This window comes from Rhinolophus sinicus, chromosome 6 (assembly GCF_057876585.1).
Source record: "Rhinolophus sinicus isolate RSI-liver-muscle chromosome 6, RSI-T2T, whole genome shotgun sequence".
NCBI classification, from domain to species: Eukaryota; Metazoa; Chordata; class Mammalia; order Chiroptera; family Rhinolophidae; genus Rhinolophus; species Rhinolophus sinicus.
Genome location: NC_142506.1, coordinates 44,169,812 through 44,196,077, shown reverse-complemented (window position 1 = coordinate 44,196,077; position 26,266 = coordinate 44,169,812). Strand labels below are relative to the sequence as shown.

General features: G+C 43.3%; 1 protein-coding gene across 4 annotated transcripts in view; it reads left to right on the top strand.

The window, feature by feature from the left end:
• Nucleotides 1-24,628, top strand: part of EGLN1 (egl-9 family hypoxia inducible factor 1) — a 51,153-nt gene extending 26,525 nt beyond the window's left edge. Inside the window, exons 2-5 of one of the 4 annotated variants that reach the window (XM_019757349.3) lie at nucleotides 14,984-15,103; nucleotides 17,945-18,081; nucleotides 21,050-21,117; nucleotides 22,183-24,628. In XM_019757349.3, the coding sequence (XP_019612908.2) occupies nucleotides 14,984-15,103; nucleotides 17,945-18,081; nucleotides 21,050-21,117; nucleotides 22,183-22,247 (390 nt within the window). In that variant the 3' untranslated portion in view covers nucleotides 22,248-24,628. The remainder of the gene's footprint in view (nucleotides 1-14,983; nucleotides 15,104-17,944; nucleotides 18,082-21,049; nucleotides 21,118-22,182) is intronic. The other 3 variants (XM_074316456.2, XM_074316458.2, XM_074316457.2) reach the window with 3 other exon arrangements.
• The last annotated feature ends 1,638 nt before the right edge of the window (nucleotides 24,629-26,266 follow it).

Genomic DNA, 26,266 nt, shown 5'->3' with positions numbered 1-26,266 from the left:
CACATAAGAACGCAGGATATGGTGAGGCCCAAAAGGAACACCCACGGAGCCACAGGTAGGGAAGTCATACCACTATGGTCTCACTGGAGGCTGGGTTCACCCGACGTGTGACCTGCTGTCCGCTTTGCTGCCAACCGACCGACTCCCACTCCCCGGCGCCGCCGCGGCAGTTATATCAGCGGCCAATTGGCTAACAGCTACAGCTGACGGCCATCTACTACCCGAGCCAGCACCTTTCCACGTGAGGCCGAGAGCCTGGGAACTGCACTCCTGGCTCTGTCTCCACAGACATTGATGGCTCTGTGAACCAAGAAAGTTTAGGAACCATTGACATAGACAGTTCTGCACAGAAACTTCCCTGTGGAGCCAAGCAGCTGAAAAGGTTGGATGGTAACTGAAAGAGGAACGGGGAAGGTTTCTTGTAAAATAGAAGAGACAGGTGTGTTCTATGTGGAGGGAGGCAGCAGCTGACGGAGAAGCAGATGTGAAGATGTAAGATACGGATGCTGACTTGGAGTAAAGGGTGTCTGAGGAGATGAGACCCTACTTTTCTAAACGTCGCCCCAAACCAGTGGCATTACCGAATCTCATGGCCCAGTCCAGACCTCACGAGTCAGAAGATGGATTTTTGATAAGATTCCCCAGGTGATTTGTATGCATGTTCAAAGAGGCAGGATTAGCACTTCATGGAACACCTTTTATTTATTCAATTGCAGTATTGTAGGTTGTGTACACACCAGCTGTTCTGAGGGGAGTGACGTGGTGGGGCTCCTAGATTGAGAGACACTGACAAATCGGGGAATAAGAAGCTGAGCAAGTTGTCCCCGGGTTGCTTTAACACGTTGCGTACAGATCACAAGAATCTTCACGAGGGATTTAAACCCCGCCGTACGCAACGTGTTAAGTACCTCAGGTAAGTACCGTGTTTCCCTGAAAATAAGACCTAGCCAGACAGTCAGCTCTAATGCGTCTTTTGGAGCAAAAATTAATATAAGACCCGGTCATATTTTACTATAATATAAGACCAAGTATAATATAATATAATAATATAATATAATATAATATAATATAATATAATATAATATAATGATATAATACGGGGTCTTATGTTAATTTTTGTTCCAAAAGACACATTAGAACTGATTGTCTGGCTAGGTCTTATTTTTGAGGAAACCAGGTAGGAGACATGTCCATCTAGTGAATTAAAAAGTAGGGGTGAAAATAGTGGCTGAGAGAGGAGGGTGATGGAGAATTGGAATAGCCATTTTGAGGAATGCAAACAAATTTGACCGGGAATATAGACATTGCTAAGCAATTCTGAAGATCCGGCTGAGGTCAGAGACAACTTTTGGTGGTGCTAGTCTGCATGGTTGTGACTCTTTCCAGTGGTGCCAAGTAGCTGGGGTGTAGGAGCTGCAAAGATTGGATTCATCTAAATTTATTAGCTTGCTGGGTGATGTTAAGGAAAAAATGAGATGGCTAGCAAAAAACGTATCCTGGATATGGAAAGAAATGAAGCCACAGGAGAAGGATGAGAAAAAGGCAGAGTATAAGGATTGGCGGTCTCCTGACAGCCAATGAAAAGGTCACACGTCCTAGAGTTGGAGGAGTTTTTTATCCACCAGGAAGAGGAAATGTTCCTGTCAAGCTGACGAGCTTTACCAGCACTGGACAGGTTGCTAACAGGCAGGAAGTGTCAGCCTAGGGTCACTTTCGGGATTGAGGTATTAGAGACGCTTAGGACATACTCTTACTCATCAGTTATTAACAATGGCTGGACCACTGGACATAGAGACATGAAACTCGAGAGATCAGATACGAAGATCAATTTGGGAGTCAGTTATGTAGTAATAGCTTCTGCTAATTGAGTGTTTTCTCATTGTTAGAAGGCTGAGCAGTTTCTATGCGTTACCACATTCATCCTCTCATCAACCCTTTGAGGCAGGTATCAAACCACTTACAGATGAGGAAGCAGGATGAAACAAATCGCCTGGTCACACAGCCAGTACGTAGTAGCAACCAGATCTCTCTAATTGCCAAATCTGTGCCCTCCACTGCTACACTGCTACGTCCTGGGTCACCAGACTCTGGGAGGTGATTGGTACCAGGTGTGTTACATCTTCTCAGATGCCCATCCCAAAAACAAAATGAAAAATCCCTCAGATAGGCTTAAGCAAACCAAAAAATTTAGTGGTCCCCATAACCAGAGGTCTGATGATCCATCTTCTGGCACAGTTGGAACCGAGGGCTCAAACAATGTCATCAAAACTTGATCTCTCAACTCTTCTTTTCTGTATTAGTTATTCTCTTGTATGCTCTCTTCATGTAACAGCAAGATGACCCCACCAGTTTTTGCCCTTTGGGATTCTATTTGTAACTGAAGAGTTTGGGCCAGGCTTTATGGTCTCTTCCAGTTTTAAAACTCTATAGAGTTTTTATTTTCAGTCTCTGCTATGTCAGCAGTGCTGCTGGATGGAACATACAGTCTTGAACTAGATTGGAAGTGTGGAGTGCAGGTTCCTTGTTTTAGAGATAGAGAAAGCGGCCTTTTGTTATTATTGCATTGATTCTGCATCAAGAAAATTAAAAACAAAAATGTATTCCTCTATAGAGTAACTCAAAGAGGAAGTAGTAACTAGCTGGCTGTTGACCACCTGCAGTAAGAAAAGCGGATCTTACAGCTGTGCTCCAGTCATGGTGCCGCTCAGACACCTGCTCAAGTGAACAAACTACAGAACTGATTGGGCCCCTCCCTGGCTCACAACTAACTCTTCAGTGGCTCCCTGACCCACAAGATAGAGTCCCAGTTAGTTAGCAAGGAACGCTCGCTCACCTTCCTTCAGGAAGGGCTTGGATGTGGCCAGCCTCGCCTGCGCCACCCATTGCCTCTCACTCCCATCCCCTTGCACCGCACACGCTGTGCACACACCGTGCTGTGTCTTGTCTTCCATTGTGACCCTCTTCCTGGAACAGTCTCCCTCTTCTTTGCCTGGCTGATTCATATTCTTCCTTCAAGATGCAGTTTTCAGGAAGCTTTCCTTGATCCCAACTTGCCCCGGTGTCATTTTAACTGTTGGTTGCGTTGAAAAGCAAGGGTGCCCTTCTTACTTAGCCTGTGCAGGGGTCTGAACATAAGTCCTTCCAGAGCAGGGACTGGCTTGCCGGCACTGTGCTTCCATGGACCTAACTGAACACGTGCAGAGCTGCCCTCCTGCTCTTCCCCCTCCCCACGCTCAGGCTCTGCCACCTGTTGTCTTCATCAGTTCATGGTGATGACGTGTTTCTAGCTTCTCAAGTCACGACCTTAGCGTCCTCCTCTCTCTCTCATAGCCCATACCATCCTTCTGGAAATCTGCCTTTTCTGCCTTCAAAGTAGAATACGCACCCAGCCACATCTCACACGTGGTCCAAGCAGTCACCATAGCTCACCTGAGTCCTTACAGTAACCTCTGACTCATCTTCTGCCGTCTGCTCCTGCCAGCCGTCCATCTAGTTCCTCAAGGGGGCAGCAGCCTTTCTACAGAGGCCCAGATGGTTCAAATGCTGGTCTTCGTGGACCACACACTTTCTGTCGGAGCTGCCATCTCTGCATTGTGACATGAAAACAGCCACAGAGGGTATAGAAACGAGGGAGTGTGGCGGGAAACTGGGCATATACAGGCCAGGCAGTGGCTGGAATCGCCAGCCCAGGCTCTCCACTGCAGGCCCTTCTGAACCCTCGGGCGACTTCCCTTCTCACTCAGCCCGTGCCGTGCTCTGCACAGCCCATGTGATCTGTGCCCGCAGCCTTCACCCTCCCATCGCATCTTCTGCTACCCCACTGCCCCTTCTTGCCCTCACACATACCAGGCGCTGTGCCGGGAACACTTACTGCCTCATCTCTTTCAAATTTGCTCAGATGTCTGCTTCTCAGAGGTCGGCCTAACTGTCCCGTTAATAATTACACCCAGCATTGTATTCCCCATTCCTAGTTTTCCCCACAATATTTATCTTCTGACATCTATTATTCTCTATGTTGACTTAATTATTTGTCCTTTCTCCTTCTAGAATATATGTTCCCTAAAGGCAGTCACTCTTTTGTCTGTTCTGTTCATTATTATATACATCCCCTAATGTATATCATTCATGTATATCCCCAAGATCTAGAACAGTGCCCGATATGTGGTAGGTCTCAGAAAATGCTTGTTGGATGAATCAATAGTGGACATTTTTAAGGTGGGCTTTTTGTTTGTTTGTTTGTTTGGGGTTTTTTTAGTGACTTCTTCCTTCTCTCTTACCACTGCCAAACCCCATTTCACATTCTTAATTTTGCTTTAGCTGCTCTGTTCTCTCCAATTCTCCTCCCCTTCATCCAGGCCCTCGTGTCATCTATGTGTCAGTGACCCCTTATCCCGTGTCACTCAGTCCATTCCCTACAGGTAGCTCGGTAATACTTGTAGATTGAAATATGATTGTTTGGCTACCGTTACTCAAAATGTGGCCCTTTGCTAATCAGAGTCCTGAGGGTACACACTTCCAAATCAAGCTGGTGAAGGGCAGTGCTCCCAAGGCAGTGTAATCTAACTGCCCACTGCTCTCCACTTCCCTTTGAGCTCAGAATCGGGGGAAGTCAGACCTTACAAATTAGGAAGCATCTGGTTTAAATTCCGAGGTCCCAGGCCGCATCCCGTCCCCACTAAGTCATGGTTTCAAGTGGGGAAGGGGCTGGGAATTACTGTGTTCTATGGATACCCGTGAATTCTTATGAACACTTGGCTACACTGGCTTATAAAACCATCCTCAGCATGTCAGTAAGAGCTTGTCTTTCCTTCCCCATCTCCTGTGCACAATAGTGTTTACCGTTGGCATTTTTCTCATGGTGCCATATTCTTGTTTTTTGCAGATACTCTGTTCCCTCTACTTGGACTTTCCCCCTAACTCTGGAAAACCTCTATTTTTATCCTCCATCCTTCTGCGCATGTGTCGCTGTCTTCGTAAAGTCTTCTGTGACACCCCATCCCCATGAGCACTACCATCTTTGTTGCCTGGGTACCTTGTGTGAGGCTGTTGGTCCGTTACACTCTTGGATGCCTTTGCATGACTGCCTACCTGTTGTGACCCTACCTGAGCGAATTCAGTTCTCTAGATGTTAGGGAGGTTTTTTTTGAGAGGTACTGCCCACGTTTCAGGCCACAGATGGATGGGTGCTCTAGACCTTCTCCCCCAAAACCTAGCTTCCAAAAGGCATGGTACTATGACAGCAACACTCACACTGAGTTCTGCCCCACACACATACAAAAATGTGTTAGCAAGTGAGTACAAACATAATCGTACCAACTCTTTTCTAACTGGGTGATGTCGCTGCTCCATCCTTTTGTGAACAGTGCCAAGCACCATTTATGAAAGGTTTATTCTAGACAGAAGTGCTAATTTGGTTTTAGGATTCCGTTTGACCTAGTTGGGATCAGACAACAGAATTCCCTTCGTGGGAACGAATCGCAGAACCAGCAGGAGTCCTGAGGCCTGGGGTGCAGTCCCGGAGAGCACGGGGCCGCTGGCTTCCCTCGGTGGCACGTGTGCTCGTGTGGAAGCAGCGCCCCTGTGCAGCGTCTCCAGCCAAAGCACGGATCTGGAACGCCACTCTTCTGAAACTGTAGTCATTTCTAGGGTCACTCTGCTCACTCCCAGACTCGGTGGATTTGAGGAGAAAAGCATCCTGGACTACCTCACGTGACTGAGGTTTTTGGTCAGAAGCTTTCAGCATGAACCAGTGACTGTGTAGACGCAGCAGTGGTTTTACAAATGTTAGCTGACTGCTCCAGGAGGAATGTCGGGAACTCTAATCCAGCCCCCAGTCTATTCAGCAAGTAAATGCGTGGTGCACTCTCTCTGCTGAAGTAATTACATAATGGTTTACATCACACCTCTTCCAGACTCGGAACTGGAACAGGTGTCAAACTTCTCATCTCTGTACCCTCATGCCTGGTGCGGTGCCTGCCCACGGGCACCCAGAAGTGCCGAAGTAATTGTTTGTAACCTTAAGCAGCTGGGGGTTTTGTGTGTTCTTTTTTACTTTTGATGCTAAATTGCAAACTCTGCCGGGGAGTTTAATAATCACAAGTTTGCCATAGCTGTCTGAGCCCGTCTTACCAGTGGCATCTCCTTGCCCGGGCTGGAATGAAACCGCGTAACTCCCTGGGTGGGGAGCAAGCTGAGGCCTGCCCGGGGGTCCCCGACCTCCCTGCTGCGATGTGGCTCTGTCCTCTCCCTCCAGTGTGCCCTTCAGGTTTTGTGGGTGAGTGGCTGCTTAGCCAGCAACCTGAGGAAGGCTTGTGTCGGCTGGTGAGAGTGCAGCCGAGGCTGACAAATTACAGGTCTCTGTTTTGACAGTAGAGCTGGACAGTTCGAATACAAGCTGCTTCACCAGATGGTTCCCAGTTTGTAAGGTCTGACTTCCCGGATTCTGAGCTCAAAGGGAAGTGGAGAGCAGTGGGCAGTTAGATGACACTGCCTTGGGGGCACTGCCCTTCACCAGCTTGATTTGGAAGTGTGTATTGTTTTCTCTTGGGCTAGAGTTAGGGCCCAATAAGGAAAGTAGTGTGTATGGAGTTACGTTTAAACAGCCCATCGTCCTTGGGCTACCTGGGGAGTCATTTAGAGCAATGCTGCTTATTATCTTTTCTTTTTTCCTGTGGTTTTCACGTTCCTGTGAATATGGTCAAAAGAGTCTCTTGCACTTTTTAGAACTTCAAACTTGTGTTAATAATTAATATGGTTATACTCTGCCTTCCTACACAAATAATAACTACCTTGTATGAAAATATTCTATAGGAGCATAGTAAAAATATAGAAATTGTTATGTCACATGACAGAAAATTAATAGCCAAAGAGCTCTTAAAAGTCTGTAGAGAAAGGATGAACAACCCAGTAGGAAAGTGAACAAAGGCTGTGACTCAGCATTTAACAAAAGAAGATTAAATGGCCAATAAAAATATGAAAAATGTTTACTTTCACAAGTTGAGATGTAATAAACATTAATACAGTGGTACCTCGGTTTTCAAACATAATCCGTTCCGGAAGACGGTTTGAGTTCTGAAATGTCCGAAAACAGCCGACGGCTGGGCCTCAGGATTTTGCACTCAGCGGAAGCTGCGTGACGTTCCACGAAGCATTTACTTCTGGGTTTATGGCATTTGTAAACTGAAATGTTCGTCAACGGAGATGTTCGAAAACCGAGGTGCTACTGTTTAAATGTTTACCTATCAAATTGATCAGCTTTTAAAAGAATAAAGTTTAATAATCAATGGGTGGGAAGATGTGTGTGCTGTTACGATGCTGGTGGGAGTACAAGCTAATGTAACCATTCTGGAGAACATTTTGGCCATAAAAAAATTTTAAGCCTTATCATTTCACTTCTAGGAATTTAATTTTAGGAAGGTATCAAGGATATTTACAGTGGTAAAGCTTCAAAACTGTTGATCATAATATTATAATATTAGGTTGGTACAAAAGTAATTGCGGTTTGAAAGGTTAAAAATAATTGCAAAAACCGTAATTACTTTTGCACCAACCTAATAGCAAAAGTTTTTAAAAACATTTTAAGGAAAAAACCTAAATGCCTTTTTAAGTTCTGTTTTATAATGTGTTTAATCATTTACAATTAGGCAGACAACACAAGTAGTAAAAAAATTAGTCAAAAATCATTTATAATGAGTCAACTTTTGACCAGTTGTTTAACCATTTTCCTGTGATCAGGAAAGCAGCAAAAGTTTAATGAGTTCTTATTCTAAATGAGTTTATTCCATAAGAATCTGTCCTTTGTTCTCTTCTTTCTCCCTGCAATCTCTTCCTGGGCAATCTCTGGCAGCCACTTGGCTTCAGCTGTCCCCTGTGAAGACGGCACCTAAATCTGCAGCTCCAGCCATGACCTCTTTTTGGAGTTCCAGACTCGCATTTCCAACTACCTTTTGAGCATCTCCACCCGGATGGCCTACCAGCATGGCAAACTCAGTATGTCCAAAAAAAAATGAACCCATCTCTCCCAAACCCGTGTTCCCGACTTCCATTAATGGTCTGTTATCCTCAGACTCAAACCCTCCTAAACCATCTTTGATTCGGCCCTGTCCCTTGATTATCTGTGAGAGCACTTACAAGTCCTTTCGCTTTTCATATGTTCATCCCCCCTCCCCATCTTCTGCCCCCTGCTCCCCCTTGCCCCACCCTTCCCAAAACCCCTCCTCTGTCTTTGTTGCAGTTATGTTCTGGTCTTCACAGGGTCATTTTTATTTCCTGCCTACTTGCGCAAATCTGGTGCATTCTACTTGTCATGTTTCTGAAGCAGCTGTGATCAGGCTGCTGCCCTGCCCAAATGATGGCTTTCCTGCCTGTAGAATAAAGGCCGTTCTCCGCTGTCTGTCTCTTCCCCTCTCAGGAACTCCGTGTGAGTCAATCCGAATATTCCTTTTTACCAAGTATGACCTGGATTTTGTGTTTAAAACGTCCCTTACATAATTCACTTTGTTTGAAATTCCTGCTTTTCCAACTTTTATATTTCCTTTATGCGGAGCTTAGATAGTTTTCCCATAAGTCGGCCATGATCTGTCATAATGCTGTCGTGCTATGCCTGCTTTTCCGGGCTTCGCTTTTCACCTGGAATCAGTACTCTGATGGATTGCTGCTCTTCTGAATGGTGTCGTCTCCCGCCCTGTGCGGATGGAGGCGTGTGCCCAGAGACACTGCCTGTGTCCTTAGTGCCATGTCCTTGTTTTCAGTGCTAGTTCATTTGTGCCATGATACAGATTTGAAAATTTTACCTCTCAAAACATGAAGTCTTGAGTTTATTTATGGTGAGATTTGTTATTTATAACATTGAAGTTTGGAAAAGTCAAGAGATTTAAATTTTTAAATGCATGTAGATTGCCCTTCCCCATTTCCCACATTCACTATACTAACTCATGCATTGAACAAAATGTATAACTTTTTATAAAGTTTATAATTGTATCTTCTAGGAAATGAGATTTGCATAAACTAAGCAAGTATAATTGAAATCTGCAGTTTTAAAAATCAGATTATTCTTACAGTAAATACCACTTAGCTCTTAGTCCAGTTCTTTTTCATGACCTGTTTTTCCCCCTTTGAGCTAGATTCAGGTAACCCTCATGGAGGATAATGGTAGCTGTGTGCTCTGGGAGTGGGGGGGAAGAGACTTAAAGGGTTTGATTGTGGAGTTGGAAAACCTTACGCGGTACCTCTGTATGTGGGAGAATTGCGCATATGTATGAAGTGTGTGTGCCACTCGGGCAGGTGGGTAGTCACTTCGGGGCCTGCTACCAATTTCCCCTGAGCTCAGTCAGACTACAGATGAGCCTTCCTGACTGAGACTGAGCAAGAACATAGGGACCACCTCAGTTCATATCCCACCTCTGCACTTCCTCTGTGACCTCTGACGAGTCTTTTATTCTCCTTGTAATTCAGTTTCCTGATACCTAACATGGAGAGATTAATTGTGTCTACCGCATAAAGTTGTGAAAATTCAGTGAGATGGTCCGTGCCCAGCGTGTCGTAGATACTCACTAAATAGTGTCAGAACCTCCAGGCCCGTGGGCTCTAAACCCAAAGCGTATGCGTGTATTTACTTGGATACATTTTCAGATCGGAAACCTTTTCTCCTCATTCAGAGTAAAAAAGTACTTTGATAGCTCATAAAATTTTAGTTCTTTTAGCTTTGAATCAGCCTTTTAAAAATAATTCAGTTCAAAAAGGAAAAAAAGTTTTCAGTCTCCTGGTTCAACTTCATATTGAGTACAAACCTCTCACTGCCAGTAATAAGTGTCTTCAGATTTCAAAAGAAGTATTGCAAACCTCTTCCCTTTCTTCTCAGGGTAAAAAACAAAATTATGGTGTTTTTTATTTTAAGAACACCCTCAATCATGTATATTTTCATATCAAAAAGGAAAAAGTAGTATTTAATTGTTTTGCTTATGTTTAAATGGGCCTTTCCCAGTGGGAAACTGAAATATTTAAAGTTGAGTCTCACAGAGGGGGCAGATTAGGAACATGTCTCCGAATTACATTACTTTGTCAGGCGCACGCCTGGACCCTCAGGAGGGTATGGTCGGTCGTGTCCTGCTCCTCTCAGGAACGACACGCAGACAAGCAGGGAGGCTCAGGCCGCCCCGAACAAGTCTCTGGACTCAGAGATACTTTCATTTCTCTTGATGGATTTTAGTATACTTCCTTATCCTAGAATTCGTACATCCAGCGGAAATCTCGGAGCACGGCCATCCTTTGTAGCTGTGTCTCAGTCCGCTAGGCTGCCAAGACAAAACACCAGACTGGGGCTGAGAAACAGCAGGGAGGGATTTACTGCTCCCAGTCCTGGAGGCTGAAAGGCCAAGACCAAGGCCCCATGCTGGCAGCCTGCTATGCCCTCTCGTGGTGGGTGAGCAGGGACCCCTCCTGTCATAGGGTACGAATCCCACCCTCATGATCTGAGCACTTCCCACAGACCCCACCTTCAATACCTGCACTTTGTAGGTAAGGATTTCCACATACAAATCTGGGGAGGAAACACACAGTCAGACCATAGCGGGGTGCTTTATCTAACAATAATCTTTCATGTAGTCCTGGAATAAGGAAGCTGCCTTCTTAAAAGCTTTCACCGTGGCCATCCCCACCCAGGACCACAGGGGTTCGCTGCTGCTTACCTTTCACATCCTATTTCTACCAAATTCACTTTACCTATAACTACCTCACTGTCACTTCACTGTTTCCTATGTTTGTTTTGCTCAGACTCTGTCTTCCCTTCACCTTTCTGAATCACATTTGTCTTTTATTAAGGATAAGCTCAGGTTGTCTGTGTGTCTCAAAGCCTGTCCTTTTTTTTTTTTATCCTACATAGGTAGTTCCTTTTTTCACAATTCTTTTCCTATTTATTATTTGCACTACTCAGTTTATCATTTATTTTGTATGTGCCCGGTTTTTTCTTTCTTTCCAGTTTATTCCATTCAGACAGATACCATACTGACCCTTTTTGTAGTGATGGTAGGTAGTCCATAAATATTTTTTAATGTTGCCAATTTCTTGGCTAATAAGGTTCATTAGCAGGTAAAATCACATGTAGAATGTGTTGCTATTAGTTGCTTTACCAAGAGATGAAGAGAAAATAATTGAATTTATTAAAAATATTGTGAATAAGAGTATGTTAGTCTTCTGTGTATTAAAAACAAACTAAGCAAAAACAGCAATATCAGAGTCTTTTTTACACAGATACGTGTAAAATACACCAGAACAACAAACTTACCAATTAAGAAATAGAGCATGAATATTATTTCAAAACTGGAAAAGCTGTTATATTTAAGGAACTTTCAATGTTGATACTCCAGGCCGTAGCTAAGAAGAACGTGAAGTAGGAACACTAGTTTTAAACATAGGAGCGGCCAGATTTGGTGAGACTTTAGAAGTAGCTTTTCATGTTTCTAAAATCCCCAAGGGGAGGAGATACATGAATTACCATATGTCACTGTATCAGTATTAGGTCACATGGTTATTTGAATGAATTCATGACCCTTCCACATTTTTTCTAAGTTTCCTACAGAATTTCTCTTTCCCCAGAACCTCTAGGAATTCGGGTCTCCGATTTTCTGTGACAGTGTTTCTCTTGGGGGTGCTTGGGCTACACTACACCCCTTCTCCTATAAAGTCCAGTTCCAGGGCCGGCCGGCCTGCTTGTCTTGTCTGCTTCCTTCTCACTGAGGCTCACCCTTCAGTTTACAGGCACCAGCACTGAGCTGTACTTACCCGCAGGCTTGCTAGTTTGCTGGGTCACGGTGATGTTTGGCATTTTGTGCTTTTTACCCTTGCAATATGCTGCTGCCTTTCCTAGGGCCGGTATTGACAAGCTGAGATGGCGAATTAAATGCAGGCCCTGCTGAGCGCTTACCCCTCCTACCTTCCTTTCTCTTCATTTGGCGGTGTCCCTCTCCCCAGAGCAGAGCTAGGGACCCAGGGAACACCAGATAAGGCTAAAATGGTAATGGCCACCTCCAATAATACGTTTAGATGCAGGTAATTGAGCTATAACAGGGATTGTAAAATTTAATTAACACAATTGTTTAAAACTTCTTTCATAGCATCTTTTTATTTTTTGAAGAAGCTTACTTGGAATTCAAATAAAGGAAACAGATAAATGCAACCCCTAGTTGAAGGTTGGGACAAAACCTGCTTGTTTGGCCTCTTCTCATTTTCCTGCGTCCCCCCACTTTTCCTCCCCAGTTAGCACCCCGCGTACCTCCACGTAAATCTAAGGCTCTCAGGAAATCAGTTCCGAAGTGACTGATAGAAACAGACCCCACATTGAGGCGTCGTCTTGGTATCTTTGATTTTGTTCTGTTCTCGGATGTTTGGCTCATAACCATTGCTGGGACGCTCCTTTCCTACCCTGCATGTTATTAAAACACTCTTTACCTGGCGTTTCCGTTGTAGTAAGTAGTTAACTGCATCCATTCACCTGCGTGGCTGAAAACCTCCAGTCATCCTTCACTCTCCCCACTCTGCGCTTCCCGTCCATCAGCAAGTTGGCTTGCGGCCTTCCGAGCCCATCCCACTTTGCCTCCCTGGTCAGCCTCTTTGTTTCTGCCCTAGAAACTGCGATAGCCAACTAGCTGGCATCTGGTTTTCATTCTTTCCCCCCCTGCAATCTAGAATAGTGGTTAATGACGTGGATTCCGAAGCAGATATCCTGTATTCACACCTGGTTCTACTGTCATGTGACATTGAGAACATTAATTAACCTTTCTGGTCCTCGGTTTCCTTAACAGTGGAAGGAGGGAGATGATCCTGTTCGCATCGTATGTGGGTGTCAGATGAGTTATTACCCAGAAAGTCCTTAGAACGTGCTTGGCAAATACGGAGTCAGCATCCGAGAACTGCTCAGTAGTGGGTGGTATTGAGGTGACTGCCATTGCTATTTGTTTTATTCATCCAGAATGAAAACCAAACTCCGAAACATGAATCAGGTGGCTTCTCCGTGGGCATCCTGTCACTTTTAGAACAATATCTGCAGTCCTCACCAGGGCTGGATGGGCCCGCTCCGATCGTTCTGTGCCTTGCTCTGCTGGTCCAGCTGGCTTGCGGTGGTTTTCCACCCTGCCCAGCCATTTCTGTTTTTGCACTCAGTTTCCCTCCCTGCAACGTGCTCACCCTGCGTGACTTGCCACACCCGTCATTTAAGTCTCCGCTCAGATGTCGGTTCCTCGGAGGCTCTGACCACAGCTCTAGCATATCATCCTGTCATTTTCTGTGTCCTCGGCTTAATTTTTTTCATAACTTATGAAAAGATAAGTTTTCACTACCTAACATTATCGTTTGTTGGTTATTTACCCCCCCACACACACACACTAGGTTCCATAATAAATGAAAGCGAGGGACTTTGTCTATTTTAGTCGTCAGTGTGGCCCCAGCGCCTTCATATACGTAGCAGGTGCTCAAGAGGTGTTTGTTAAATGCCTGGTTGGGAGGGGGTAGACAGAGAAATATTTTTCCCTTTGTTCTCACAGGAGACAGGCTAAAGTTACCAGTTAGTTGGAGAGGCCTGGGTGAGCTTGTTTGAGATAAGATCGCTTTAGGGAAGAGTTCAGATTGTTTTGTTTTGTTTTATTTTTCATTCTTTTCCGTGGATAAGAATGTATCGTGTACTTCACCATAATTGTCTCAATCACAAATGGATTAATTGGCGTTGTTAAAAGTACCTTCTGACACTTACTACTCAAGGTCTGTTATAGGTGCCTTTTCTTAGCAGCGAAATGACAAGGAAGCTGGGTTTATTGCGCATCGTTAAACCCGTGCCGGTCTCCCTGTATTACCAACCTCAAGTCTGTCTGAAATCAGGAAAAATAGAGACAGACAGACATAATAGTCATCAAAAATTCTGCTTCTGCTTAAGAGCAGTAGGTCCAGGGTGTCTATGAAAATATGATTTTGTTTTTTTAAGCATTCAGGTTTAAAATGCTTCCTAGTCTCTCAGAGATGGAACACGGAATGACTTATTCACTAATCAAGTGAATATGAATTTTTAAAATTAGCATCTACCATTCAGCTTAAATAATTATATAATTTAATTACTGTTTGGGGACTTTGTACTAATTCTTTGGCATTAATACTTAACTGGTAACCTTCAGCATCTTTGTTTTTGTTTTCTTTGTAATTTTGAGATTTTCTTTAAAAACCACCCTTACTAATTTCATAATTTCAGTTGATTGTTATGTCCTACTTTCCTAGAACATGCAATTTATTTGTTTTTTATTTTGGGCCTCTCTTCTGCTTTCATGTTTAATATCCAACAGTCTTCTGAACTACATCTTGTTTAATCTGAGCAGAAAAAATGATTCTGGTTTGAAGAGAGGTTAGTTATATGCTAATTTATCATTTACCTTTTTTTTAAAATCACTGACGTTAAATGAGTTAATGTTTGGAGCTGACCTTCTAAGTTATGCCTATCCGCATTGGCACACTGGGAGACACTGTCAGCTGGGTGTTTGACCGTGAGACTGGTGGGAATAGAGGTGGTCTGTGGCGAACTCGGGGGACGGACATTTCCCTTGGAGCAGGACACAACTCCCTGGATCGTGATTGTCAGTATGAATAAGGATCGGGAAAGTGGGTCCTGCCATCCTTCTGCTCTTTGGGGTTTCCAACAGGAGCACCTGGCTTGTGACCCCAGTGTTCGTAGCAGGGTCGCTCGCTGCCTGATCCGTCAGGGTCGGCTCTCCCCATCGCTGAGAAGCAGAATCCCCAGCCCGTGGGTTGTTCACCGGCCTACTTTGTGTTCTTAAAATAAGTTCGACATAGAGTACCTTGCCTCTTCTTATCTATAAAATATGATTTTTATTAGAAGAGTTTAAGTGTACGTCAGAGTAGTCAAAAATCAGAGATCTCTTTTATAAGCTATTTTTTCATTTTATTCATACATGGACTTTTAAAATCATCATCATTATTATTATTACAGGCCATGGTTGCTTGTTATCCAGGCAATGGAACGGGCTATGTACGTCATGTTGATAATCCAAATGGAGATGGAAGATGTGTGACATGTATATATTACCTTAATAAAGACTGGGATGCCAAGGTATGCAACTTCAGCGAGCATTTATTTTTACTAATTTTTATAAAAAATACTTCTGCAAACGATTGTTTTATAATGGCTTTTGAGGGAGGTTCTATGTAAATAATTATTGTGGTTTATTTGCCGCTCACTCCTCCATTTTATTCTTTGCGTTCTTGTAGAGATGTTTTCTTACCTTGGGCTGTTAGATGGACTCATGGAGGCAGAATCCCTTCTTTCCCTGATTATGGAAAAACTAGAAGTGTATCAACAGTTATGACAAATCCTATAAACCAATTAGAATGTATAATACAATCTCTTGTTTTAAGTACATGTTCCCTTAATATTAGCCTATGTTTCAGTTATATTTAAATGATTTAAACTTTAGAAGTATGTTATGTATTACTTTGGAGGTGGTATAAATTAATTTTTAAAAATCTCTTTATTTACTTTTTTTGAAGCAAACTACTCAAATAGAAAAGTGAACACAAGGTACAGCCCAGTGGATTTCCGCAGAGTCAGCACACCTATGTAGCCAGGGTGATTTTTAAAAATTAAATAATCTTTGAAACACCACACACACACACACACACACACACACACATAGAAACCACCAAGTCTTTTTTTTAATTCCATTTTAATTAGGGGGAAATTTATTTTTTTAATTTTATTGGGGAATATTGGGGAACAGTGTGTTTCTCTAGGGCCCATCAGCTCCAAGTTGTCCTTCAGTCTAGTTGCGGAGGGCGCAGCTCTCTGGCCCATGTGGGAATTGAACTGGCAACCCTGTTGTTCAGAGTTTGCGCTCTAACCAACTGAGCCATCCAGCCGCCCCGACCACCAGGTCTTAAATGTGCAAAACCTAGTTCTGTCCTAAAAGTGTATCCTAAAAGTTAGGACGTGCTCACAGTGCTCCAGTGATCTTTCTATACCATCCTGATTTAAGGCATATTCTCTGTCCTAGTCCAAGTTCAAAATGGAGGTAAGTTTTATTGCTAAGTAGAGTTTGAGGCATTATGCCAACAAGCATGGTTTTTCTGTGATAGTTTTCAAACTTTGAAGTAGAGAAATAAATTTGGTGATTTACCCTGAGCCCAACACACAAAACGATTAGTTTAACTTCAGTTAAGACTTTAAAAAAAAAAAAATTTTTCCCAAGAGTTTTTGAATATCTAGACAGCTAGAAATACATCAATCAACTCCTAACTTCTATATTTTGTTAGGTCTTTCTAGGCTGATCTTTTCATTTTGATATGACCAAGCCAAAGTCATTAATTGGTAGTTTGGATTAGTAGCTAAGCAGAAAAAGTCTTCAGTATTTTTACATGTAGAACTGAAAGCTCCCATTACAAGAGTGCACGGACTATGGTATGAGCCAGACATGGTTCTGGGTGCTGGAGATCGAGCAGGAACAGAAATAGCCTCCTCGAGCTTGGGACCTGGTGGAGGACCCAGGTTAGGAGCGTGACAATGACACCTGGTTGTGCCGCATGCAGGACGGATCACTGGGGCAGCACACAGGAGGCCACCTAATTCAGACGTCACGGAACGTTTCCTGGAAGGAGACTGGAAGCTTCAGCTATCTCTCTCTTTAAACATTTTCAGCAAGCCACCTGTGATATTCCCAATGACTCCAGTCAAAGGGCAGGGGGCGGGGGAAAGAAAAGAAGACATGTTCTTGGTCCCAGTCTAGAGGTTCTTCAGATGTTTGCATGAGTGCTGTGGGGACACTCTGAACGACACGGGAACCTGAGGAGGGCGAGCAAGGGAACCACGTAGCTTGATTTACCTTCTGTGGGTAAGCCTGGTCGACAGCTTCTCTCATTGTAGCTTCTGGGAATAGGCTTGGCCTCAGGGTGGCCTGATCAAATCACGTATTACTGTTCTTTCAATTTAAGAGTCTGTCTGCTTGGGAGTTTAGTTTTTGAAGGGTAAAGAGCTACTCAGTTGGGTGGGTTTTGCCTCCTCACTTTAATTCCCCCCAGATTATAAATATCACAAAGCCAACATCTGTCTGCATTATTCCCTCCCCTGCATCCAGTGCCCAGAGTCAGTATTGGAAGGAATAGATGGGTCCATCTAATCCCAAATGGAGGATATATATTTGGGTAAACAGTAGTAATCCTTTTTGGATGGAATCCAGTTGTAGAAGCAGATAGGTGGTCACCAGTGTGTCAGGCCCAGTCTGGAAAGGGAGAGCTGTCATCTCTAATAACGGCCACAGTAATGACGACGACGACAGCACTTTCTACTGATACGCTAACGCCTTAGGTGTTACATTCCATTTGTGACTGTCCTACTAATTACCTGTTGAACTTTAAGATGTGATAAACTGCTTACTGGACATACTTAACCATTTGTGGTACAGGCACACCTCAGAGAGATTGCGGGTTCAGTCCAGACACCACAGTAAAGCGAATTGCGGCCTGTTTGCTGCTGGAGGGGCTCGCCTCCGATTTGTGAGAAACACAACATCTGTGCAGCGCAGTAAAGCACAGCATGCCTGTAATTTAGTCAAGGTGATTTGAAATGTGTACAATTAAGAGTAGGTTAAGCAGATCATTAGCATACATAAATAAGAAATGCTTACTAATTTTTAAAACTTTCAAATGTCATTTTAAGACTTGCATTTAGATAATATTCATCTGTTTCATCAAGTAGTTACAAAAATTCTGAAAGAAATGAATTTTTCCTTGTGTCAGTGCATACACTTTGAATACCAACTCACCGTCAGACCTTTTTAATTGAGGTATATTTGTAAATAATCCAATTAAGAATTTTGATTCACTGAAATGGTCTTCCCCACTAAATTTAATTTTGTAGCATTCTTGGTTACTCATACTAACATATTTGGCTCTTTCCTAGGTAAGTGGAGGTATACTTCGAATTTTTCCAGAAGGCAAAGCCCAGTTTGCTGACATTGAACCCAAATTTGATAGACTGCTGTTTTTCTGGTCTGATCGTCGCAACCCTCATGAAGTACAACCAGCATATGCTACAAGGTAGTATTCCTTTAAGACACAATTGGTAAAAAGTATGGTAGGACAGAGGGGATAGATAGGAGAAACTTGAAAGTTTGCTAATGAGTATCTTGCTATTCTTCAGTTACCTTTATAATGCGTCAGTTTCAACTTTAGCTTGAGTAATTTTGTAAGATTTATTCCCAGTCAGTACCACGTGTGACTTTCTTTGCATGGTCACTCCTTGTTTGGGGTAAGAAATGGTAGCACAGGCCCCGTCATCTTGCCAGGCCTGCCTCCTTGTTTTGTGTGTCTCTTAACTACTAGCCATTCTATGATTTTGTGAGAGTACAGTTGACCCTTAACCAGTGTGGGGGTCACGGGCAGCAGCCCTCCGCACAAATGAAACCCGAGGATAACTTCTGACTCCCCAAAGACTTACCTACTAAGAGCCTGCAGTTGACCAGAAGCCTTACCAATAACAGTGAATTACATGTATTTTGTTTGTTATATGTATTTATACTATTTTCTTACAATAAAGTAAGCTGGAGAAAAGAAAATGTTATTAAGAAAATCATAAGGAAGAGAAAATACATTTACAGTATTTATTGAAAAAACCTTGCATATGAGTGGACCCACTGAGTTCAAACCCCCGTTGTTGTTCAAGGGTCAGCTGTATTGACTTGGAATAGAAACCTTAGATAGAGAAGGAAAAGGGCAGCTTTTTAAAAGGTGGTGAGGGGGAGAAAGGAGAAGGATGATGTAGAACAATGATACAGAATAGAAACCTAAGAGATAACCAGAGAGTAGACATGAAGAGAAGAAAGAATAGAGGAAAGAAAAGTAGAGAAAAGGTTCCCATGTGTGGGATTTAATGTTAGAAAAACATCCCTTTAGTTGTAGTAATAAACATCTCTTTTCCTATATTACACCCTTTTTCTACAAGGTTAATATTCTAAACCTATTATGTTTAATGTACACTTAAAAAATTTTTTTACCATTTACCATGACTCAAAATGTTAAGACTATTAAAATAGAAGATGTTGCAGACATTGTTATAAAAATAAATATTTGTAGAAAAATAGCACTATTTTTTAAGTACCTATTTTTCATTATAGAAAGGACTTGGAACATTACGATAGTGAATTACTGGCATGCAGTTGCTTAGAGCTGGTGAGAGAGGGCATACCCCCAGACACACGGGGGGAGAGTGGGCTTTTTTTAATGTTAAGACGCCAGCCTTTGATGAAGTTCCAGAGCTAGAGACTTTGTTGTCCTCTCTCCCTTTTCTCTTGCTTCTTTCTGAGCCCTGTTCCCGCCAGCCCCAATCACACAGTGAGGAAGCTGAGCAGTCTGGGGCGAGAGATCATAGAAAGCCAAGTACGGAGACCGGGGGTCCAGGCACCAGACGCCGGCCTGAGTCCCCATCGCTCCTGTCCACACACCAGGGCCCGTCTCTGCCCCGCTGCTTCTTTAGAACCTTTTCTGACCTCCACACCGCTTCTAAGACCTTTTTTATGAAATCTTGGTTGTATCCTTTCTAGGTAAAGAGGTGACAGACGTTTTCAGGTAGTGAGTGCCCAGTGATCACGGAAGATAAGTGCTGTAGGACCTGGAGAAGGGAGACAGGGCTGTTCAGTGGGAATAGGTGGGAAAGGGTCACAGTGACGCAAGCAGCAGGAGTGTGGTCATGTCCATGAGGCCCTGGGAGAAAGGGCCAGCCTGTCCCAGGTCAGCGTGGAGTCACGTGGAAGCTCCTGAGTAGATCAGTGGGAGACAAGAGGGAAAAACAGCGACACATGGTTGTTGACTCTTGTTTCCTGGTAAGGCCTTAGGGCTCAGAGGGGAGCTGGCCCAGATACCTGGAACTCTGATGACTAAGTAAATAAAAGTTTGGGGCAAAAAAGAGATATAATATTTCATGTCTGTGCACCTTTCCTGTTACCACACCACCTGGAAAACTAGGAGAGTCCAGAGGATGAGAAAGGGGCCGGAGCTCTAGAAAGAGCAGAATCCGGAAGTCAGGAGGCTGAACGGTGACCTCAGCTGTCACTTACCAGCTGGGTGGTCTGTGGGCCTCGGATTCCCCAGTTGTGCAAACCCCCCGACTCTGACTCTCACTGCCTTTGACTCTTTACTTCAAGCATTGACATGAGCTAGTGCTGTCATGTTACTGGCTCTTCGTGTGATCAGTGTTGCTTTTCCCCAGTGAACACTGGCCAGAACCTGCCAGGTGCCCTAACCTCTGTGTCCCGATGAGGGAGGGAGCGTTTGTAGCTTTCACTGCCTGTGGTGTGTGTGCACTTTCCCCACTGTTGGTACCAAAAGGTGTAACGATGTGCTTCATAGTGTTTAATAAGCCAGAGTCCTCATTTATTTGTGGAATGAGACATTCCAGATAAGTGAAATTTTCAGAAAAACGCAGTTTAGCTAAACTTTATGTCAAAACATAGTGTAATTATTTTGATAAAAATCCTAAAAATCCTTAGCATAATTTAAACCTTCCTTGATGACTCGAGGTTATAGCATTGTAAACATCCATCATGATTCTTTGCTGTGATGTAGCGAAGTCCCCTGAAGCTGGGATTTCAGTGCTTCCTCTCACTAAAGGGCCCCGGGCCTTGAGGCTCTGTTTCTCTTCTCTTCTTTTAGAAGTTACGCTGTTGATAGTGTGCTTTTTCTGTAACAGCTGTTCTTTTACCTTCTTAATGTCTGTTTCTGATCTGCTGTGGGCTTGCAGAACAGATAATCAAGTAGGCTAAGTAGCTACTGAGAAAGTCATAAAAACTCATCAACTTGGCCATACTAGTTTTAGCTACTCCTGGTTCTCTGCTCTGCTCCTGAGCGCGGAGGTTACGGGCTAGCGGGTTGGTCCCGGGCCGTTCAGCCTCCACTAACATTCCTACTGAGACATTATTTTAACATGACACGTTTGATAGACCATTGCAACAGCATACCACGTTTTTCCCCCAGTGTGATCATTCTTACCCTATTCTAAATTTTCTTTTAGGTACGCAATAACTGTTTGGTATTTTGATGCAGATGAGAGAGCACGAGCTAAAGTAAAATACCTAACAGGTAAACACTCGGGGCCACGGTACACCAGCAGGCAGCGCCGCAGCCAGGGGCTGAGCCGTGAGGCTTGCTCCTTGCTTTTGCCAGATTCCTTAACTCCCTTATTTAACAGAGGACTTCTCTTAAGTCATCTTCATTGTTAGTTTTACCCAACAAAATTGTCCAAAGATTAGGAAAGTCTGAGGCAAAGGAGGCTGAAAAAATTCTTTAGAGACAAGTTGAGTTTCTTTCCTGTGATTATCCTTTCCAAGCACCGGCTGCTGAACTCGTAGTAACCGCCATCTGGCTTCCTCTCATCCCCCTGAGAAGGAAGTTAATATCTTTCCTTTTTAAAAGCACATGCTCTAAAGAATAGGCCAGGTCTCCCACGTTGAATGTGGACATGAAGGAAATTGATACAAAGCAGATGAAACGCCGAAATGGGCAAATGAGCCAGGCCTGGAGAGTCCATGTGTGCCAGCGGTGTCTGCATAGGGCAGCACACTTGCCCTAAACCTGGGGTCAGACCCTTCAGCGTGCCGGCCCCTCCTCGCCCACCCCTTGGGCTGTCTCCATCTGGTGGACACTTCCCTGCTTTTAACGCTGCCTCATAGTTCCCCGCGTGCTCAGTGTTCACGTCACTGATCCGCTAGCTGCACTCGCACAAGCCTTGGTAACCTCACATCAGCCTTTTATAAAACTATCCAAATGGGATGCTCAGATATTTTCTATGTATTTTTAAAGTCATTTGTAGCAGAAGCCTCGCAGTGTGCTTGTAGTGATATACTGAACACACTACTATTTTATGCCAATTCCAGTTGCTTTTCAAATAAAAAGACAGTCATTATGTCTGTGTAGAGAGTGGGTTTTTTTCCCTTCGAAGGTTTCCTAGTGCAGAAAACACACCGCCCTCACAGCGCTGAGTTGGCCTGTGGAGGCGTAGGTGGGGTAGTTTCCAGACCTTGTACGTTTGCGAGTTGAAACCTTGTGCTACTTACTGTTAGGGACTCATTGGGAAGCAGTGACAAGCTCTCTGGTGCTGAATGAATGAATGAATTTTTTGTTTTGTTTTTTTGTTTTACCTTTCAGGTGAAAAAGGTGTGAGGGTTGAACTAAATAAACCTTCTGATTCAATCAGTAAAGACGTCTTATAGAGACTTTGATCCAGCAATACCCCACTTCACCTACAATAATTGTTGATGCTGTTTGTTAACTTGTGACTACAAATAAATGGGATAAAGAAAAATAAACAACCAGTTGGCATTTTAATAAGGAAACAGAAACAACTTTTTTGTGTTGCACCAGAAAGAAGATTTTGACTGTATGGCTTTATACTGCATGGCTGACTCCAGACCCTGAATGCTTACGGGAAGAATATAAACTATCAACTGAAAAATGGTATTTACATCTGGACATGAAAAAAGTGCCCTAGATAGAATGTTTTTCACTCTTATATTTTGCCAGATCTGTCATCTAACCAAGTTCATTTCATCTCTCCCTTTTTTATATAGTCAAGTTTGAATTTGAAGTAATTTTTGTATGATCAGGTACAATTTGTCAAAACTGAATTAAGAAAAAAAATTGCAGTATTATTCCCCAAAATAGCACCAATCTATTTTTGTAAACCTCTTCGTACTATTAAATTTTGCCCTAAAAGACCTCTTATAATGATTGTTGCCAGTGACTGATGATTAATTTTCTTTTTACTTAAAATAAGGAGCACTTTAATTACCAACTGAAAAATCAGACTGTTTTGTAGTCCTGTCTTACACTAATTTGAACTCTTAAAGATGCTGCTGTTGTTTTTTTGACATTGTTAATAATGAAACATAATAGTAAAACCATCATCATTTACTATCAATAACTTTTAGTCCATGTTTTATAAGAAAAATTGCAGAGTAAGAAGGTTTTATCTTTTAAGTTAAATTTTTTAAAAACCACAGTGACTGGCACTAAATGAACTTGAGGTTCTCCTCAGCGTCAAGTTCCCGCGATAAAGGGCTTTCTTGAGCTTTCAGGTGCACGCTATAGAGTAGAAGATAATGTCCCATCCCTAAGACTTTTCATTTAGCTTCCCGTCAAGTTAATGGCACTTCCAATTTTGCTCTAATGTTTTCCTCCTCGTGGGACCCATGTGATCCGCAGGCCACAACCTTGTTTCTGTGGGACAGGACTGAGGGGGCCTGTGCGTCCACACGGACTGTCGGCGATGCCCAGACCACGGCAGATGCATTGCCCACAAGATGCGGGCCTGTCATACTGAAAGGTGTATGTTTAGCTGACAAAGCAAAAGAAGCAAAAAATAAGATAATTTTATTTTTATGTTTTATGAGGTTTTTTTTACTTCTCAAAAGAGAGAATATTACAAAATCACACAAGGCCTCCCAGACTTCCGCTACGTCATATATGAATTGGGATGGGTGTTGTCGGCTCCAGTCCCCTGGCAAAGCGAAAGGACGGGGTCCGCATCCCGCGTGCACTGTGGGTGGAAGACCTTCCCGCTGCACTTTCTGTCTCTGTCCTTGGTTTTTGCCAAAATAATGTGAGTATACAGAAATATTTCTGTATATTTCATCTTATGACACTTTTAGCATTTGTATAGTTTGTATTCAACTAGAGACCTTTTCTATGGAAAGCTCAGTAATTTTTATTAAAAGATTGCTATTGTTCATGTAAAACATGAAAAAAAAATTTAGTGACTGACAGTGTGGACTTAAGGTGGGATGAAATATTCAGTATTGCCATCTCACTTAGGAGAACTTGCAGGAGAAAAAGTACAGTTTGTCGTCGTTTTCCTTGCCCGTGTTCGGTTCTGTCCCGCCTCCTGTCCTCGTCCTAAAGAGTCCAGCAGAACATGTCTGAGTAAGGCCTCTGCGGCCTGACGAGGAGTGCGAGCTGGCCTTGCCACCTGTCTGCAGTGCGCTGTGCTGCGTTCACCCCCACTCAGAAGCGCTGTCACTTTCCAGTCCAGGAGAAATTGTATCATGTTGGTGGGAGGTTTGTCTGATGGTCGGGTGACGGCTACAGCCTCGTAATCGTAATCGGGAAGCCCCTGTCGCTCGGGTGCGTGTCTGCAGCTGTGCCAGGTGTCAGACTGCGCCCCACACGTCTCACTGTGTACTTTAGGAAAAGTTAATATAATCTCTTGGAGATCATTGTGAAAGGATCAAGAAGTCAGGGTAGCCATTTCTTTAATATCCATTTAAAATCTGTTCATTTCATGTTAGTGGGACCGTTAACTTGTCACCAAGCAGGACTCTATTTAAAACAAAATTTAAAATTATTTGTGGCCTCTATGTGTTTAATCCTAAAGGTAAAGCTTCTAATGTTGTTTTTATTCAACACATTAACCAGCTGTGAAACACAGACCTCTCTCAACAGCAGGCAAAGAATTTCAGGATTCATATACAGACAGACCATAAGGTCATGTAATTTGAAAAGCAGTGTTTCATTATGAAAGAGCTCTCAAGTCGCTTGTAAAGCTAATCTAATTAAAACGATGTATAAATGTTCTTGAAAAAAATGATGGTGGTTATTTCCAGCTGTCTTTTTTGTTTTTGAATCCTTTATCGCATCCTGACTTTCTTAATGGGCCCTTCCACCAGATAATGTGCTTTTCTCTCACACATCTCTGGCTTAGTCCAGGACATTTGGTGTTACTTTTCATAAATGATAACGAGGGAAAGAGAGAACAGGAAACACGGGAGTCCGGCCGCGCTCGAGACGTCCTGGTGTAAGTGGGCTGCCCCTGGGGCCTAGGAGCTCTGTGTTTGTGTTCTCACCATTTGGATTGTGTCCCTTTTCCCAGGATTTTAAAAACTGCCTAACACATGCTCTTGCGCATGTCTGTATCTCCCCTCGGCTGCAAAAAGGAAAGGGCATTGGACTCTTAGTTGTCACAGGTGTCCTATTGTGTACACAGAAAGTTATCATTTGTGTCATCATAGACTAAACTATATAAGAGCTCTTATAATGTGAGATCAGTGTACATGTTTGTTCGTCTCTTATTTAAATATATTTTTATAGTGTGGTGGTTTTGTTATTTTCCGGCCTATCTTAGGGCATTTGGAAAATTGTACTGAAATATAGTAGTAATAGTGGGTGAATTGAAGGAGAGGGCAGACGAGTTAGAGATGGAGACTAACTAAATTAAATAGTGGAGTAAAAAGAGCACAGGCAGAATTGACAAATCTAGTTCTGGTTCAACCACCTAATTGTGTGACCTTCACAGCCTTTTTCATCTGAAAATAAGCACAGTGGCTCCAGACGTAGAGTTGTGTGAGACCTAAATGAAGTCCAGATTTCCCAAGGTGCACCTGGTCCGAGGAAGAGTGCGGTGTTCGCCATGGACTGCCCTGATACACGTTTGCACCATTTATTTAATAATATTCATTGTTTGTTGTAAAAAGGGCTGGTCTTATGAGCTGGAAAGACTTTTATAAGAAGAGAACACGTAAATATAAGCCACTGCCCAAGGCAGGAGAGCCTACACAGCTGCAGCCAGCTGAAGCTCATTGAATGGGTGATATTTCAACTCTGAACAAGGTGGCATAAAGGCTATTGGATTACGTTGCCTTTTCATTAAGACTTTTTCTGCCAAAATTACTATATTTCTACGGTGTTCTATAAAACACCTTTATACCTTGTCTCAGAACACACAAAGTAGGCAGAGCAAATGTTACCCACATTTATTACTGAACCAGGATCAGAGAAGCCACTTGTTCACACGTGTGCTAGAGAGTGGTTGGGAGCCAGGACTTGAACACATGCTTTCCTGTCATTAATTTTGTTAAGTCAAAAGTTCGACATGCATGTGGGGTGGAGTTCTGTAGGCTTGTTAGGGAAAGAGCCCTCACCTGCTTCCCAAGAACAAGTTTTAACCCTTGTGATTCTTTGGGTATTTGCCCGGTTAGTTCTACGGTAAAGAACATAATTACATCGCTACGTCTTGGTTTTTCAGTGGTGGGCGGTATCTCTACCTTCCCTTCCCAGCACGGGAGACGAGAACGCCGTCTCTGTCCAGCCCTCCACCATCCCTGCCAGGCACGCTCAAGCATGTCCATGCCCCTGCTCCTCCTCACACATCACCCTGTGACTTAGATCAGGTTAATAGACTACTTGTGCAGTTCAAGGCTGGGCCAGGACGCACGAAACCATGACTTTCCTTCCACAA